We start from the raw sequence: 18,156 nt of genomic DNA on the forward strand, positions 1-18,156 counted from the left end.
CACCCATTTCCTATCTGCTGTCCCTTTCCCTTTGCTTTCTGTTACTCACCCACATCCCTCCCCCAGTCAAAATGGCTTGGTTCAAATTTCACCTCAGCCACTAATTACAAGCTTGTGCAAGTTCCTGAATGTCTTGTGCCTCAGTGTCCTAATCTGTAAATTGATGGTAATAACCATACCTACCCCCGAAGTTGTGTTATATGGAGTCCCAGCCCTTAACCCAAAACACTTCAATCCCAAAAGGACCAACATTTTGAAAATCACTGCCCTGAAGGGTGGGCTCTGACTCACACTCCACTTTTTTTTTTTCTCTCTCCTCCCCTCCCCCTCTCCTCTTAGTGAGAAACATGGATTGGTTGCCCCTCACAGCATCCCAACTGGGGACTGCGCCTGCGACCCAGACATGTGCCTTGACTGGGAATCCAACCCATGTCCTTTTATTCTGTGCGGCAATGCCCAACCAACTAAGCCATACTGGCCAGGGTTCCACACACCACTTTTTAGCTGTTGGGGTTGAGCACCCATGCTGGTTTTAGCATTTAGCACTCTCAACACTATTTTCATTTCAATGGTAAATTGAAAGGACAAGTTCCTGTGCCCCAGTTTCTTCCCCTGTGAAATAGAGATAATAGTACCTCATCAGGGTTGTTGTGAGAATTAAATGACTAAAATCTTTGTAATGCTCTGAACATTGCCTTGCTCATAGTAGTCACTCAATACTATGAGCTATTATTGTAATCCATGGCCAAGCCAGCAAATACCCTGATAAAAAATACATTGAGTTTCTTCTTGTATTTTAAGACACAGTAATTCTCCTGAGGGCAAGAAGTGACTGAAAGGGACTTCTGGGGTGCCAGTCACATTGTCTTCTGGGTACTGGTTACACAGGTATAGTGTTCACGTAGTAAAATTGATCCTGCTGTTCATTTGTGATTTGTGCAGTTAAAATGCACTATCTCCTAGGATATGTATAGTTCTGTGGAGAACTCAAGGTAGGCTTCAACCCCATTTTTAAAAAAATTATTGATTACAGAGAGAGATAGAAACATTGACCTGCCACTCCAACCTATTGATGCATTTATTGTTAGATTCTTGCGTGTGCCCTGATCCGGGATCTAACCCAACCTTGGCACATCAGGATGAAGCTCTAACCAACTGAGCTACCAGGCCAGGGCATCCTCATTTTTCAAACAAGAAACTCTAGCCAAGACAACTATTTTCATTTGGTCAAAGCAGTAGGGGATGAAGGTGGGGAAGCCTCTCAGCCCGGTGCTCTATACCGGAGAGTGGCTGCCTCTCTAAGGAACGCGGCTTGAACAGTACCTGGCTGCAGGTAAAGCTCACCAAACGGTTCTGAGCCCTTCCTGCAAACACCACCCTTGCTCCAGCGTATACACAGACGCTCCGCCGGGGACTCGCTGCGCAGAGCACTCACAAGGCCAGCCCCAAACGTGGGCACGCGGAAGGGAGACCCCCCAAGCTAGAGCACCGCGGGAGAAAGGCGCCCAGCCTCGGGCCAATGGGAGTAGCGGAATTTCTTTCATTCAATGTGGGGCTGGGCTTCGCCTGCTGCCCGGAAAGGGGCGGGGCGCCGTGCCGGGGGCGGTGCCTCCGCGCGACGGAGAGAGGGCGGTGCCCGCCCCACGGCTGGGCCAATCGGCGCCGCGCCCGGGGGGGGAGGGGGGACCAGGCCTTTTTTCCCTCCGCGCGGGACCAATCCGTACTTTACAAGCTTGAACTTTTGCCACCCACGGACGAGCGAGCGCGCCCGAGGAGGTACCCCGCCGCGCCGGCTCCAGGGCCTGGAGCGGCCTTAACCCTTCCCGCACCGGGCGTCCCGCTTCTGCCGCCGCGCGCCTTAGTTCGTCCCTTGACCCTACAGAATCCCATCCCCATTTCAGTTGTGAAACGTTTCAAGAGAAAGCCCGAGCTCTACCCACATCGCTCTCCGTGGAGAAGAGAGTGAATGGAGAAGTGGGAGGAGGAAGCGTCAGCCTTGAGGGGGCCCAGGACCGCTGGCGGCCCGCCTGGCTCCGAGGCTAGGCTGCGGCAAGCGAAAGCTCCAGAGTAGGAAACAGTTCCACCTCCACCCCACCCTCAGCTCGGGCAAACGTGGAGCCTCTGTGTGCGAAGTGTCCCACAGTCCCCCTTTGGTCCCAGTAGAGCGACCCCTGACTGCACAGAGGATGTGGAGACCTTGGGCCATCATCGAGATCCCGCTGCCCCAACAAACCAGCCTTCCCGCCCCCCCCGCCCCAGCCCCTGTTCCCAAGAGAGGCAAGCCAGGAAAGCTCACACGCACACCCATTTTTATTAGCCTTTCCTGGGATGGGGGTTTGCATCAAGTTTAAAGTGCAATGTGTGTTTGTAAGTTTGTGCTCAGGCCAAGAGAGAGAGGCAAAGCGCCCCGTTTGCGTTCTAGTCTCAGTAGGTTCGTGGAGCCCTCGCGCCACCCGCCCGTGGTTTTTGTAACCGTGTTTGTTGTGTGTGTGCGCGCGCGTGTGCTCTCTCCCATCCGTGCTCGCCGCGCATCTCGAGCCCGATAGCGGGGTGTGGGCGCAGTCAGACTTGGAGCGGGGGTGCACGGGCGAGCGTAGGGCGGGGGCCAGCGCTCGGCCCGCCCCAGGAGCCGGCCCCTCGTAGCCGCGGGCCCTGCAATGGGACGTGTTCTCCTTTAAGAGTTAAGAAACTTGAAACCTTGTTTGCGCAACAATCAGCGCCGCGGAGCCGCCAAAGTGTCTAGACTGGCATATGATGGGAGGCAGCCAATGACTCCGCGGCGCTCCTCCGGGGGCCCTCAGTGTGCGTTTGAGGAGAACAAAAAAGAGAGAGAGCGCCGAGCGGGGGAGCGAGCGAGGGAGCCGAGCCGAGAGAAAGAGCTGCCCGGCGCTGCCTCGCCAGACTTCGCCGGGACCTCGGGGCCACCGGGAGGCACTTTTTGTGGAGGGGGGAGGGGGGGCGACCTCTGCAGCGCGGCGCCCCGGGCGTCCGAGCGCATTGTGGGGAGGGCTGCGACCTCTGCCTCGGTGGATTGCATTTTTAATTAAGGGTTCCCAAGCAGCTCTTTGGGATTTTTACAGTTTCCACTCATGTGTTGACACCCGTGTTCGGGAGAAACTCGCTCCAAGTGCATCTAGCGCCTAGGACCTGAGACGGAGTTGGCGTTTCGTGCATGCAATTCCAGGGATTTTGGTTTTGTTTGGGGTTTCTTTTTCTTCCTTTTTTTTTCTTTTCTCTTTTTGCAGGGAATAAGAAGGAAGCTGAGGGTATCAACAAGCCTGCCATTTGGGTCCTGCAGGAAAAGCCCATGTAGTTAGGGGCTTTACAGGCAGGGCTTTTAAAACTTGGGTTTTACAGGCAGGGCTTTCCAGACACATTTAGGGGAGTTCGACGAGAGCGCTTTGTGCTCATGGACCAGCCGCGCAACTTTTGAAGGCTTGATAGCCCATGCTGGGACTTTCTGGTGGCGCGCTGCCCGTGGTTCCCCTCAAGCGCCGGGGCTGGAGTTGCTGAGCAGCCCGGCCGCCGGGTCCATGTAGCCGCTGGCCGGGCTCAGACTGCGGCTCGGCGTGCGCGTGTTCCCCTCCGGCCCACCTCCGCGAGCTCCCTCATGTTGCAGCCCTGCGGCGCCCCTTCGACGACAGGCTGTGCGCGGTCTGCACGGCGCCCGGCGGCGGAGCTTCATGTGGGGCTGCGGCCCGCGCAGCCGGCTCCTCGCTGAGGGAACGGACCCCCGGTAACCGGAGACCGCCTCCCCCCCACCCCCGGCGCCAAAGGATATCGTATGTTCAGGTCCAAACGCTCGGGTCTGGTGCGGCGACTTTGGAGAAGTCGTGTGGTCCCCGACCGGGAGGAAGGCGGCGGCAGCGGTGGCGGCGACGAGGATGGGAGCTTGGGCAACCCAGCTGAGCCAGCCCCGCGGGCACGAGAAGGCGGAGGCTGCGGCCGCTCCGAAGTCCGCCCGGTAGCCCCGCGGCGGCCCCGGGACGCGGCGGGACAGCGAGGCGCCCAGGGCGCAGGGAGGCGCCGACGCGCAGGGGGCCCCCCGAGGCCCATGTCGGAGCCGGGGTCCGGCGCTGGAGGTTCCCCGCTGGACGCGGCGGAGCCTGGAGGCCCGGGCTGGCTGCCCGAAAGTGACTGCGAGACCGTGACTTGTTGTCTGTTCTCGGAGCGGGACGTTGCGGGTGCGCCCCGGGACGCCGGCGACCCCCTGGCTGGGGCGGCCCTGGAACCGGCGGGCGGAGGGCGGAGTCGTGAAGCCCGTTCGCGGCTGCTGCTGCTGGAGCAGGAACTCAAGACGGTCACGTACTCGCTCCTGAAGCGGCTCAAGGAGCGCTCGCTGGACACGCTGCTGGAAGCGGTGGAGTCCCGCGGCGGCGTGCCGGGAGGGTGCGTGTTGGTGCCGCGCGCCGACCTCCGCCTAGGCGGTCAGCCTGCACCACCGCAGCTGCTGCTTGGCCGCCTCTTCCGCTGGCCTGACCTGCAGCACGCCGTGGAGCTGAAGCCCCTGTGCGGCTGCCACAGCTTCGCAGCCGCCGCTGACGGCCCCACTGTGTGTTGTAATCCCTACCACTTCAGCCGGCTCTGCGGGCCAGGTGAGCGCGCCGCGCGGGACTTGTGGGGGCGGGCTCGGGGCCCCCTTCCAGTTTCCTAGAGTGGCATTTTTATCCCGGACACCTTGGGCGGGCAGAGCTGTGGTGCTCCCGCGGGTACCTCTGAAGCGTGAGAGCTCCAGTGGAGGCGCCTCACCCTGGTCTTGCCAGGGAGTGGGGATCTGGGCGCACACATCAAATGGCAACTTCATCAAGGCACCGGCAAACTTGAAAGGGTACAATGTGAAGTTTTTCTCTGTGCAGCTACAGGGGTGGAATGTAGGCTCCATCTACATGGGGGTGGGTAGGCCTAGGAGAAGCCAAACATTGGGACACCTTACCCCCTAATTTCCCCCCAATCTGTGCTCAGGTCTGTAGCATTTGCCAGTATGTGCCTATACTTATGCTGTAGTTTGCTATATCCAAGTGCATATATAAGTTGTGAAATCGGGTGTAGACAATTCGTGGTTGGAGTCGAAGTGTTTGTCAGTTGCCCCACTTGTCCTTTTGTATACTGTGGAGCAAAGCTTTTGCAGGGCAACTCCTCTCAAAGTGGGTACCCCCCTTTTGACCTGATTGCTCCCACCATCTCTTGGGTGTCAAATGGCAGGGTTTTCCACTATCATTCTCAATTCTGTGTCCAGCTTTTGTGTCCAGTTGAGTGGTCCTGGGGACATCTATGAGTAGGTGAGGAAGCCAGGTATTTTATTACATCTGAACTACTCCCTGTCTTTGTTTTCTACCTGGGACTTCATGCACATCCCCCACCCCCCACCCCCCCAGCCCAGTGAGCAGAAGTGAGGACAAATGGGGCCAAGAACTTGCAGGAACACACATTTTAACCTGTAGTGTCTTAGGTGGCATTGGGGGTTCTGTCAGGGTGTGTGGGTCAGAGAGCTATAGGCTATTGGATGTTGGAGGGCTCTGAGTTTCTCCTTTCTGGTCCCTCTGGAGACAGTAGTTGGTGCCCAACCTAAGTGTCCATAGAGGGTCAGATCATAGGTCTCCTGACTCCCAATGTAAAGGGTGTGAGGAGGAAGTGGCTGGAAGGAGAAGGAAAAAGTAGGTGCCTCTGTGGTGGTTCGCTGATGGGGCTTGGTGGGGAAAGGTGGTCCTCATCTGGCTGCTCTCTCAGTTGGTCAGTCCAAACCTGATTCAGGAGCTTTTGGCAGTCCCTGGTCTGTGGCCTACGGCTTTCTGTGCTTGACAGCATCCCCTGGAAGTGGCTTCCTCCCTTCTGCTACCTGGACCTCTCTGTGGTTGCCCTATCACTGGTCATTATTGTTTAGTGGAAGATCATTGGTGGGGCCCACTCTGCTGTTTTAGAAAGCCCTGGCAGGTATTTTTCTCTCATCGTGTCTGCCTGCCAGCATGTATTTGCTGAGCACTTACTCTGTGCCAGGCACCAAGCTGGATGCAGTAGCAGAGAGAGTGGAAATATGAGTAGGATCCCTGTCCTCAAGAAATACAATCTTCCGGGGGAGATGGGGTGGAGATGGGGGAAGAAGAGCCAGGTCAGGGGGTGCAAACTATCACAGTGCCATGGGGTTAGATATGTAACAGGGTCACCTGCAGGAGCTCCATAGGTCTAACCTGGAGCAGCCTTGGAGGGTGAGTAAGGGGTGATGGGTGTTGAGGAGGAGGAAAGACCCAGCTGAGAGTCAAAGAGCCAGGCAAGCTCAGGTATGTGGGTGGGAGAAAGCGTTGGAGACCACAGACAGGACACACCCTTGCTAAAGCATGGATGGGTTGTCCCTCTTCCTTGGATGAGAAGTCATCTTGGATGTTGGTTTGAGTTTGGTGGACCTGGGCAGGTACAGGTTGAGGACAAACTGCTGTGGGATGGTTCTTAACCATAGACTTGGTCCTAGGCTCTGTTTGGGCAATAATACAACTTGACCTTGGATGAGTAAGCTGATGGTCAGCGGCAGTGGCTCTAGGAACATTCTCCACATCTAATTCTAGAGTAAGCATTGGCACTTGACTCCCTTCCTGCTCCCAGAAGGAGGCGTTGTTGCAGGGGCTGTATCTATTCTCCTTCCTCTTCTCTAGCCCAATGGGCTCCTCTTTCTAGCCATCCTGGGCGCTGTGGGGAGGACTGATGGCCTGGGAAGAGTTTCCAGTATGAATCAGGTAGACCCTCTTATTCATTCCGCTGCCTAATGGCATGCGCCTAGGAGACTGGGACTGAGAACCGGGGAGCCCTTTTCTGCTCACCCCACCCCCACCAGCTGGCCGCCAGTCTGGCTCCCAGAGCTGGGCGGGTGCATAGCTGGAGCTCAGTCGTGCGCGTCCTGATAAGGAGACTGCTCCTTCCAGGGCTCTAGGGGAGAGGGCTGGGGCAGACCGGCAGGCAGGCAGACAGCTAGAGAGTAGACTGGAACACCCAGCAGGCCAACTGAGGGACAGCCACCTGGCACCAGTCACATCAGTGCCTCTGAGCCTCACAGGGATTCCCAGTGACTGGAGGCCCTTTCTGGGCATTGCAGACCCTTGCTGCTCAGAGCAAACCCTGCTGTATCCATACCATGCTTCAGGGCAGTGGGGCCAGCTCCCTCTTTGAGCCTCTTTCCCCATCTGTAAAGTGGTAAGGGCATACAGAGTCTCTGAGGTCTGACGGGCAGATTTCAGGTGACACAGGCCTACCTCCCTAGCTCTGCCCTCTCCCCCACTCTTACCTCAGAAAGTGGGTTTCTCCCTCTGCCCAATTTGTCTCCACCTCCACACACTCCCACCCCCACCCCGTGGGAGTCAGGCCCCTAGCGTTCCCTCCCTTTTGTGTGTCTCTCTCAGTCCCAGGAAAAGCCAGTTCACTGAGCTTGGTGCCTATGTGGACGGAAATGTGGAGAAATACTTTAATCACAGTTCTAACCTGTATTTATAGAGCTCCTTTCTCCTGAAAGTATCCATTAACTTTGGAATAAATCTGCTCTTTGCTTCACCGCTTTTTTTTTCTGTAATTATATTCAGTAAATTACTATTATCCAAATTGCGCCAGGGAAAGAGAGACAGAGTGAGAGAGAGAACTTCTAAACGACTGTAGGAGGCCGCCTAGGAAAACACAGGGTTCCCAGGCCAGGACTATAGGAATTAGAATGGGCTAGAAAGTTTTCCTTTTATTTGGCCTGGCATTATCCCTTTGAAATCAGATCAATTTCAAGTTGGGCTTCCAAGCCCCCGCCCCGCCCCTCTGGCTTGCCTGCTCTGCTCCTCCAAGCTCTTCTGAGCTCCTCCTTGGAGGTGAGGAAGGGGTGATAATGTGCAGTTTGCCTCTTGCTGGCGCCAGCCGGCCGCGCTGTTTATCTGGCTGCCTGGGGAATCTGGGCAATTAGGCTCTGCCGGCCTTAAAGTGCCAGGAGCTCCTTTTTTGTGTTTCCCACCCTGGGGGTTGGGGTTCAGCCTAAAGCTTCTGGGGTTGGAGGGGACAGACACTGGGAGGCCACCTTCCCCCCACAGCCACTCCTTGGTAGAGAGGAAACTGGTTGGCCCTAGGAGAAGCCAGTGGAGCCTTTCTCAAGCAAGATGCTGGGCTGCCAGGATGGGGTGGAAGGTAGTATCCCAAACTGATACTTTACCAGCCACTGAGATAGGCTGTGAAGTCTTCTGGTTTTAGAATTAGTTAGATACCGAAAGGCCAGGTACCCTCTGGGGCCTAACCAGAGGCAGCCTGGGCCGAGCTGAGCTGAGCATTAGCCTTCTGGTACACAGAGCCCCTGGCTGACGGCTCTCTCACTGCTGGAGGAAGTTGGAGGAGATTCCTAAAGTTGATGCCTGAGGCTGGATGTCTGAAAGGACTGGAGTTCTTCTGATCCCTCTCCCTCTTTCCCTGTCTTCTTTTCCCTCTTTTCCATTCTCTCTTTCCCTCCGTGTGCAAATTTCTTTCATAGGGGCCTGCAAGACTCTAAAAGTTATTATTTTTAAATCAACACAACTTTTGTAAGCACTGAGAGCTTTTAAGAAGGGAGTGAGTGAATAGAGGACCTGGAAGCAGCTCACACCTTCCTATCTGACCTTTTGTCTGCCATACCGTGTGTCCCACCTGAGTGCCCACCTTGCTCACCTGATTAACGTCCCGGAACTCCATCCTCCTGGATCCACTCCCTGGACGTGTGGGAGTGGAGTGGAGGTACCAGTTTAAGGTCACCCAGTATTGTTTAGAGCAGCATTATTCCTACGAGCCCAAAAGTGGAATGACCCAAATGTCCATTAGCTGATGAATGGATAAACACAATGTGATAGATCCATACAATGGAATATCATTCAGCCATAAAAGAGTGCCATTCTAATTCATGTTACCACATAGGTGAACCTTGAAAACATTACCCTAAATGAAAGAAGCCAGACATTATATATAAGCCAGAAGGCCATACAGTGTATGGATCCATTTGTGTGAAGCATCTGGAGTAGGCAGATCCAGAGAGAGAAAGGGGATTTGTGATTGCCTGGGGTTTGGGGGAATAGGGGGCTGACTGCTAATGGGGACAGAGTTTATTTTAAGGTGAGGAAAATGTTCTATAATTAGATGTTGGTCTCACAACTCTGCATATGCTGGAAACCACTAACTTGTATATCTCAGAAGAGTAAATCTTAAAGTGTATGTGAATGATAATTCAATTTTTCAAGCAAAGGTACAGTAACTTGCTATTGGTCCCCAACTGGCCGCCTCCTTTGTTTAGTTGAAATAAAGTAACTTCTCCTTCCTACTTTTCTGTGTGGCCTTGGGATGGTCCTATACCTTGCTGGATCTCAGTTGCCTGATCAGTTAAAAGAAGAAATTGGATTGGGCGAACTCCAAGAAGTTGAGTTAGGCAAACCTCTGACATTCTAAATCCCCCCATTGGGGATAAAGTCTATAGGCCTTTTTACTGTTTTACTTGCCTCCTATGGAAGTTACTGATTAGCTTCCAGTGCCCACAGTTGTTAAACTATTCTGTGCACACTGTTTGCTGGAGAAAATGGGGGTCTCTCCGGAGACCTTTGTAGTTCCCTGCTTGCTGGTGTGCCTGACATTTCAAGTTTGTACATTTGCTTTCTGTCTCGTTCATGTCATGAGAACCCCACTAGCTCAGGGGTGGCCATGGGTGGTAGGTGTCACAATTCAAGGCCCAGGTGGTCCCTGGAAGAGACGCTGGTGTTGATGACAGTGGCTTGGCTCCAACTACTGCCCACTGCTGTTAAGTTTCATCTTGGGGGGACAGGTCTACGGGGGAGGGGCAGGTGTTCAGAGCCTCCCTCCTTGGGTGGCCTGGGTCTCAGCCAATCAGATTTTTGCCAGAAGAACCCTTATGCAGTAATTGAGGTCTTTCTGATAAGTTAGTGGGGTAGTGGAAGGAAGGGAATGAAGCTGGGGGTCAGTAGACTCAGCTTCTGGTTCTGGCTCTGCAACCAGCTCCCTGTCTGGCCCTGGAGAAGTCTCTCTCACTGCCCATGCCTCAGTCTTCTCTGCACAGTGGGAGTACCGGCCTCAGTTCTCCTTCCCTGTGGAACTTTAGGCCTACCTGTGTTTTGATTCTTGTCCTGAGGAGCTGGTCCTCACTCAAGTCTGATCTCTAGCCCCTCCGAGTTAGTACTGAGGACCTGTTAATGAGGTGACTCTTTTTTTTTTTTTAGATTTTATTTCTTTATCTTTAGAGGGTAAGGAAGAAGGAGAGAGGGAGAGAAATATCAATGTATGGTTGCCTCTCATGTGTCCCCTGCTGGGAACTGGTCTGCAACCCAGACATGTACCCTGACTGGGAATTGAACCATGATCCTTTGGTTCGCAGACCTGCGCTCAATCCACTGAGCTACCCCAGCCAGGGCTGAGGTGACTCTTACTGAAGGCAAATAGTCACCTTCCTTGTGTCCTGTTTAAGGTCTCCCATGGATCACCCCTTTGGCCCCTTGGGTCCTCTTTATCCACCCCTGTGCCCACTGCTGCCCCCAACTTTACCACTGTCCTTATCACTGTTGTCTTTGTCCACAGATGCTTAGTGAGCACTTACTGTGCAGATGAGGTGACTCAGCTGGGACGAAGTGGTGGGAATGGGGTGCCTTTGATTACCTGTCTTGTTTGGGGTTAGAGCAGAGTCAGGCCTGGCCTCACATCCTAGTTCTCTCGTGATTGGCTGGGTGAGTCAGCTGGGCAAGTCAGTTTTCTCATCTGCAAAATTGGCACTACGTTGACCATTTTGTCTTTGAAAAAGGATGAAATAAGATCAAGTGCCCAAGGAGCATAATTAACCACTCTGTACCGAAGGTTCAATAGGGTAAAACACAGTAAATAAAATTGAAAGTGCCTGGTATGGAGAGAGGCACAGTGTAGGCTTTCTGCAAATGTTTGCTTCTCTCCCAGTAGCAACTCCATTATTAACTTTTCCTTCTCCCTAAATTCTATCCACAAAAGGTTCCCTGTTTCTAGACCTCAGCGCCTTCACTTTGTCGAAATAATTTCTGCCTGGAAGAGCTGAAGCTGCACAGGGTGTGTGGAGCAAAACAAATGCTCCTGCAGCTAATTGCGCCTTATTATAATTGCGAAAAACACTTATTACCCCTTGTGTCATTACTGATACCTGCCTAATAATAGTTATTACCACTTTACTACCACTGAGGGTTTGTTTTATTTTGCGATTTGATGGTGTTTAGTTTCATTTAGGGAAAATGAAGGGTCATTTCATTCATGCAAATTGTTACTTAGTTTAGCAAATTGTTACTTCCCCTAAAGCAAGAGGCTAAGGAATTCTTCTGAAGACAAAGTATATGTTTTTAAGGAGGAGTATTTTAGGCAAATGAAAGGAAACCAAAAGAAAAATACTGTAGACAATAAGGAGTCATGGAGGGTCTGAGCTGGAAGGAGGTAGGGAGCTCGTGTCCCACCCTTTCTCTTTGCTTTGCAGAGCGGGGCACTGAGGCCGAGGGCTCATGGTGGTGGGTGTGAGGTCTCCCGTGTAGGAACCTGGGTTTGGCTCCTCTGGTCCCAATCAGTCTTGCATGCCTGCTCTCTCCGAAGAGTGCTAGTTCTAATGCAGTTTGTTTGGAAGTGAGCATCTGTGTCTGAGCCTCTGCACTCATACTTAGTCCTGATGAGAGTTGCCAGCTTTAGCAAATAAAAATACACAATGCCCAGGAAGTTGGAATTTCAGGTAAACTACACATACCTTTCTCATATAATTATGTTCCCACTATTGCAAGGGACATATACCAAAAGCTTATGCCATGTGCAAGTATTTCCAAAAATCAGATTTACCTGAGCATCTGTGATTCTTTTTGTTTGTATGTTTGTTTGTAAGACATTATTTACTTATTTTTAGAGAGAGGGGACAGGAAGGAGAGAGGGAGAGAAACATCGATGTGAGGGAGATACATCATCGGTTGCCTCCTGTGCACCCATAGCAGGGACCCCGCAACCCAAGCATGTGCCTTAACTGGGAATCAGATCCGCCACCCTCGGGTCCGTGGGCAGGTGCTCAATCCACTGAGCCACACCAGCCAAGGCCTGAGTGTCTGTTATTCCATCAAGCAACCCTGACTCTGATTTTGCCCTGCACTTATGTTTCTCTTGTTACAATAATAATAGTTACTGTTTGTGGAGGTATTTTTCCACAGTACCAAGAACTCTACTAGGCATTTTGTGTACATTTATCTTCTTTCATCCTCCTTGAACATCCGAGGGGTCTATATAATTGTTGTCACGATTTTGGAGCTGAGGAAACAGCTCCAAGAATTGAAGTAACTTGCCCAAGGTCACACAGCCAAAGGTGGCAGAGCAGAGACCCACCCCAGGTCTGGACCCCATGCCTGTGGCCTCAGTACTGGGCAGTGATGTTCCAGTGGATTTAGGTAGCAGAGGTGATGGGAGAACAGGAGGGTTTCCTGTGAGCTGGGTTTATTATTGGAGGAAATCAATAATCAAAAGCATGTAGAAGAACCCCCAGGTGTGAATTCTCCCACCCTGCTAGTGACCTGCTGTTTCCTGTCTTCCAGAATCACCACCACCCCCCTACTCTCGGCTGTCTCCTTGTGAAGAGTACAAGCCACTGGGTAAGTGTGCCCTCCTTCCGACCCCTGGGGAGGTGTGTCCATCCTGGGCTCCCTTTCATCCTCACTGCTGAAGGGCTGGAGGGGAGAGAGAAAGCTGGTCTGGTTACCTTTGAAATGGGGTGAAGTTTTACAGACACACCCTCAGTTAGGCCAAAGCAGACTCAGCTTCTCCAGAGGGCTATTTACATCTTGGAATTCCTCAGCTCATCATTAACCTCTCTGTGACCTTTAAACATGGGCCCATGGGAGATGAATGGGTTTCAACCTAAGCATGTCACTGGAGGTGGGTTGGTATTTGTCTCTTCTCCTTTCTCCCTCCCCAGGTCTTAGATTGTTCTCCTTTCATGTGTACTAATTGTTATTATGATAGATATGTTGAGCAAGAAGTCACTATTGAGAGGAGCAGTAGGTTTTTTCCCTGGTTAAGCCAAGAAATTTACCTGGGCAGCAACAGCAGTAATTGGAACATTTAGAAAGCATGTGTATCGCTACATAAAGCCCCTGGCATGGCGCTTAGTCGAGGTGGTTATGTCATTGTAGACAGTTTCATTCAGAGGTAGAGTGTGTTTTCTGTAAACCTTGGGGCTGGGTGAGCAGTTTGTATTCTGTAGTCAGCGTGTATGGCATTAGACGCAGAGAAGGCTTGGTTTCCTGGCTGTCTTGTTTCCTCTAGCAGAGAATCCTGGTGGTGGGGTGAGGTAGTTTGGCTTTGATAGAACCAGGAGAGAGAGTGGCTGTGTGACCCGTGCAGTTCCCATGGGATGTAAGCTTTAAAAGTCGGATGGCGTGGCAGTGATGCTGACATATTCCATCAAGTGACCACAAAAAGTGGGTTTTATTTTGTTTTGGTCAAGTTCTCTTCCCAGGACCGTGTGTCAGCATCATCTGGGAGGTCCCTCCTGAGTGTTGTCAGCTCTCAGGCATCCAGTCCAGCGTCCCTTCCAGGCCCTCCTATGGAGTCCGGAGAGCCCACCAGGCCCCTCTAGGAGTTTGACCTCCTCTATTTAGGAGGACAGGGCCTGTCTCAGGATGGCATGTGAGTCAGTGGCTTAACAATAGCAACTTCCTCATTATTTTTCTGGACATATGGTCATCCCATGGATACAGGGTCTTTATTTAGTTCCCTGGAGAACTGGAGAGGTCATTTGGTTGGACCCTGTCACTTCATAGAGGGGGAGTCAGACTGAAGGATAGGGTGGCCGCCCAGCTTATGAGCAGCAGGGCTGAGGTGGAAACCCAGAGCAGCCCCCTATTCAGCCTGCTGGTTCCCCATCCTTCCCTCATAGGATTGTCTCAGCATTTCCTAAGTCAACATAATTGCACTAGTCACTTAGACAATCCCTAGTTCCATTATAGGGGGGAAATAATCCTCAAATGTTTTTAGCAAAGTAGTACCTCAGTTTGAAAGTCAAGAATCATTGCCCTAAGGAATTGTGGGTCAGCCTGTGATAAAGCAGCAAAACTCTGGACACCACTTAGCCCTGCAGAGTGACCATTTGGAAGTCAACAGGTGTCCTGGTTATTTTACGAATGGGACAAGTGAGGCCTAGAGAGAGGAAGTGACACTTGCTGGTGGTCACATAGCTCAGGGGTCTGTAAACAGCAGCCTGCCATCTGTTTTTGTATCATCTGGGAGCTAGGAATGGTTTTTACTTGCTTAGATGGTTTTTAAAAAGTCGAAAGAAGAATACTATTTCATGACATGTGAAATTCTATGAAATTCAAATTTCAGTGTTTGTAATAAAGTTCTGCTGGAACATAGCCACACTCACCCGTTTCTGTGTTGTCTGTGGCCGCTTCCACATTATAGCAGCAAAGCTGAATAGTTACAGCAGACATTGTATGGCCTGCAAGGCGGAAATGCTTAATATTGGGCCCTTTGCAGAAAAAGGTGACGACCCCTGGTCTTGCTGGCTAGGGACTTGAATCTGGGGCTCCAACTTCCAGCTGGGGTCCTTCCTTGGGGCTTGAGCAGCATGATCAAGGTGGGGAGTATTCTTTTTCTACAACAATGAGAAGATGCTTCAGACTTTGAGGGCATCCCTCAAAGCACCAGACGTGAGGGTTTGGAGAGTGCACTGTAGGGACTCACTGCAATAGCTGAGAAAGGCAGAAGCTGCCTGCTGTTCCCACTCCTGGGAACCTCACAAAGCTATCTGTGTTGGCTCCACTGTGGTTCACCAAGAAGTAGGTTCACCCTGTGATGGCGCTTCTTCAAACAAGAAGTAGCAGCAAAACATGGGGTGCTGAACATTTTGGGAACATTCGATATTAAAAACAATGATCTTAAGAAGGTCCCCCTGAGGCATTGAGATTTTTTTAAAAGAGATTTTCCATCTGTCCTTATTTTCTTCCCAACACATTTTATCAGCAGATAACTTTTTTGTGTCCTGAAAAATAGTCCGAGTTATTTTTGGGGGGGTATTATTTTCTTTTCCTTGCATTGTTGCTTTTTCGTAAACAAAAAGTCATTGCCTCTGTGATCACATGAGACCAAAAAAACAAAATAAAACCCAGAACACCAAGTCAGCATCTGGCAAGTGGGAAACGAAAAGAATAAAGAGGCCAAACTGGTTAATGTCTCATCTTCCCACTCTCCAAGCCATGTGGTGAAAGGAAAAAAATAATCTTGCAGGATTGAGTGGAATCCTGGCCAGTGAGGGCCTAGGCTAATGGTTTTTGCCCTAGGAATCCCCAGTTCTGGGTGCCTCTCCTGAGCCAAGTGGGACCAGCTGAGCCATACCTGGGTTGTGCTGGGCGAGATGATAATGAAGGTGCTGCAGGCCTTACAGATCATGCTTCCCGACTCCTGGACAAGCCTGTCCCTTAGCAGGGACAGCACCCCATTGCTGGTAGCAGGAGGCACAGGCCCAGGAAAAATTTTCCAAGTCTGCCTGCCCCAGAAGGCATCGGCTTGTCAAGCTAGCAACTCAGTGTCCAAGAAAAAACGTGCAAAAGATTTTCCTTTCCCCATCTAACTGCACTGCAGACAGGGGAAAACAAATAATGCACGCCATATGAAGTACTTAAAACTACTTAAAAAGACTGCCTTAAAAAAAAACAGTCCAGGCATTGAAAATTGCTCAGTGAGCAGGTTTGGATGTTAAGGAGTGGAGGAGGGGAGAGAGAGAAAAAAAAGTTAATCTTCCAGCAAATGCTTGAGCTCTTAATTAGAGGGGTGTAGCGGGACAGAGTGAGGATGGCTGGTGACTTGTTAAAACAGAGTTTCCTCAGCTCCAGTGAGAGGAAGGAAGGAAGGAAGGAAGGAAGCAAGAAGGAACAACTTCAAGAATTTTAATGGTTGTAATTAAGTACAGCAGCCAGCTATGAATTGTTTAGGGACTTAATTTAACCTTAACCAAGGAGGCTCCAAGTTGCTACTTGCTCAGTCCCCTGAACTTGGGTTATTTCTGTGGTCAAAGCGACTGAAACTTTTTCAGGTGCCAGGGCTGCAGCAGTCAGCATTTTCCAGAAGAGTCCCAGGACGGGCTGGCCTGGTCTCGTATGATCATGGGACAGGGTTTCAGAGTGGCATCAGAAAGTTGGGAGGGACCCGCTGCCCTTTGCAAGCTCTTGCATGCACACACGTGCACGCAGATGCGTGAGAAAGCAGAAGAGGGAGGCACGCCCCACAGCCGGCTAAGTTCTCTTTCTCTTTCCTCCCACAGATCTGTCTGATTCCACATTGTCTTACACTGAAACGGAGGCCACCAACTCCCTCATCACTGCTCCGGGTGAATTCTCAGGTTGGCATTTTTTTCCTTTGTGTGTTGCTGTTGTGTTGAACTTTACAGACGGGGACAGGTGGGAGTGGTGCTTGATGGAAGCCTTTTTTGATATTCCCACTTTTCTTCCCCTTTTCCTCCCACATTTTGGATGTGACGACCGCTCATGTCTTCATCTCTGGTGTTCCAGGGTTTAAGAACAGACCAGTCTGTATGAATGGTACCTGATGATAACAACTTAAAGTGCCTGTCGATCCATGTTTTAACGAGTTTCTCTACCTTATCTTGTGGGCATGAGGAAGCCCAGCACAGCTCTTCATCTCTCATTTTAGCAGGCTCAGAAGTTGCTAAAATGGATGTGTTCATGTACATCTCTCTTCATGGGTTTCTTCTTCTGTCCCCACTCTGAGGAAGGACCTATGCAGAGGGTTAGAAGAGGGGGAAATGAAGCGGGTGCAACAAGTTTTCGGGAGGGTCGGTAAGCAGGGAGTTTGCGAGAGGCCAGTGGTTTCCCTGACTTTACTGGAGCGGTGGATGCTGGGCTAACTTGCAGAGAGAATGCTGGTTTGGAGCTCCCACCCCTTGCAATTGAGTCGGCCATGGGGACATTCCAGAAATAAAATACCCAAATCCAGCTTTCCTTAAGAAATAAGAAGTTGGTGGTGACCCGGGGGGCATAGAGGACCAGGAGGGCCATGGATGCCAAGGTCTGTGGGACCCTTTGGGAACATGGCGGTGGTGCCCTGTGAGGGCAGCTGGGCCTCATGGCCTGGCCCTGTGCTGCATGGTGTGACAGACAGCCCCTCGGGCTGGAGCTGCTTCCAAGTGGGCATGGCTGGGTCTCGGCCTGATGACCTCTCTCTGCATCTAAGCTGTCTTTCCTGTGCCCTGCACCCATATCGTGATAGCAACAACAGTGATCAGAGCTATGGAGTGTTTACATTGGGCCATGGCCTGATTTGGGCCCCTTTGCTTCAGTACGGCAGTAAAGGGACTTGGCCAGCAGCACATAGTAGCAGAGCCATCTGTCACTGTACTCCGCTGTTCTGCCTCCCATTTGTCTGCAAGGGCTGAGTGTGTCTCTGATAGACCCACCCTGCACAGAGTCCTGGCTGTCGTTCCTGCCATACCCTCCCTACGGCTACACAAAGCTGGCTTCTCGGGGCTGCCCACTCGTTCCCCACCTGCAGAGCCCTTCCCCCCACTCTGTTCCGTCACAGCCGTGGGAGGTCACACGACCACTGTATTTTGCTGTGGATAATGTGCACTGTTTGCCCAAATTTTTTAGGGAAAAATAAGGACATACATTATACATGGGTAGTACTAATTTCCATATCTATATATGTTTTGGATTCTTTTATTTATCCTTATATGTTTTATTTTATTTTATATTTTTAAATATTTATTTTTAGAGAGAGGGGAAGGGAAGGAGAAAGAATGGGAGAGAAACATCAATGTGTGGTTGCCTCTCATGTGTCCCCTACTGGGGTCCTGGCCCGCAACCCAGGCATGTGCCCTGACTGGGAATCGAACTGGTGAACCCCTGCTTCACAGGCCCGTGCTCAATCCACTGAGCTACACCAGCCAGGGCTATCCTTATATGTTTTTAATTCTTTTATTTATGCTTATATGGTAAAAGTATAACTCTAGAAAGCAATAATGATATCTATATGCAAAATAATACCCTGGAATATGATCATTGGTTTTGTTTCTAAATATAAATAAATAAAAATTTAATTAAAAAATTAAGCCCTGGCTGGTGTAGCTCAGTGGATTGAGCACGGGCCTGCTAACCAAAGGATCACTGTTCAATTCCCAGT

At 51.3% G+C, this 18,156-nt stretch overlaps 1 protein-coding gene across 1 annotated transcript in view; it reads left to right on the forward strand.

The window, feature by feature from the left end:
- The first annotated feature begins 2,605 nt into the window (after positions 1-2,605).
- Positions 2,606-18,156, forward strand: part of SMAD6 (SMAD family member 6) — a 76,323-nt gene continuing 60,772 nt past the window's right edge. The window contains exons 1-3 of the mRNA XM_037054200.1: positions 2,606-4,595; positions 12,555-12,611; positions 16,280-16,357. Coding sequence (XP_036910095.1) covers positions 3,785-4,595; positions 12,555-12,611; positions 16,280-16,357 — 946 coding nt within the window. The 5' untranslated portion in view covers positions 2,606-3,784. The remainder of the gene's footprint in view (positions 4,596-12,554; positions 12,612-16,279; positions 16,358-18,156) is intronic.

This window comes from Sturnira hondurensis, unplaced genomic scaffold, assembly GCF_014824575.4.
Source record: "Sturnira hondurensis isolate 20B ecotype Veracruz unplaced genomic scaffold, ASM1482457v3 Scaffold0008196, whole genome shotgun sequence".
Classification (NCBI taxonomy): Eukaryota; Metazoa; Chordata; class Mammalia; order Chiroptera; family Phyllostomidae; genus Sturnira; species Sturnira hondurensis.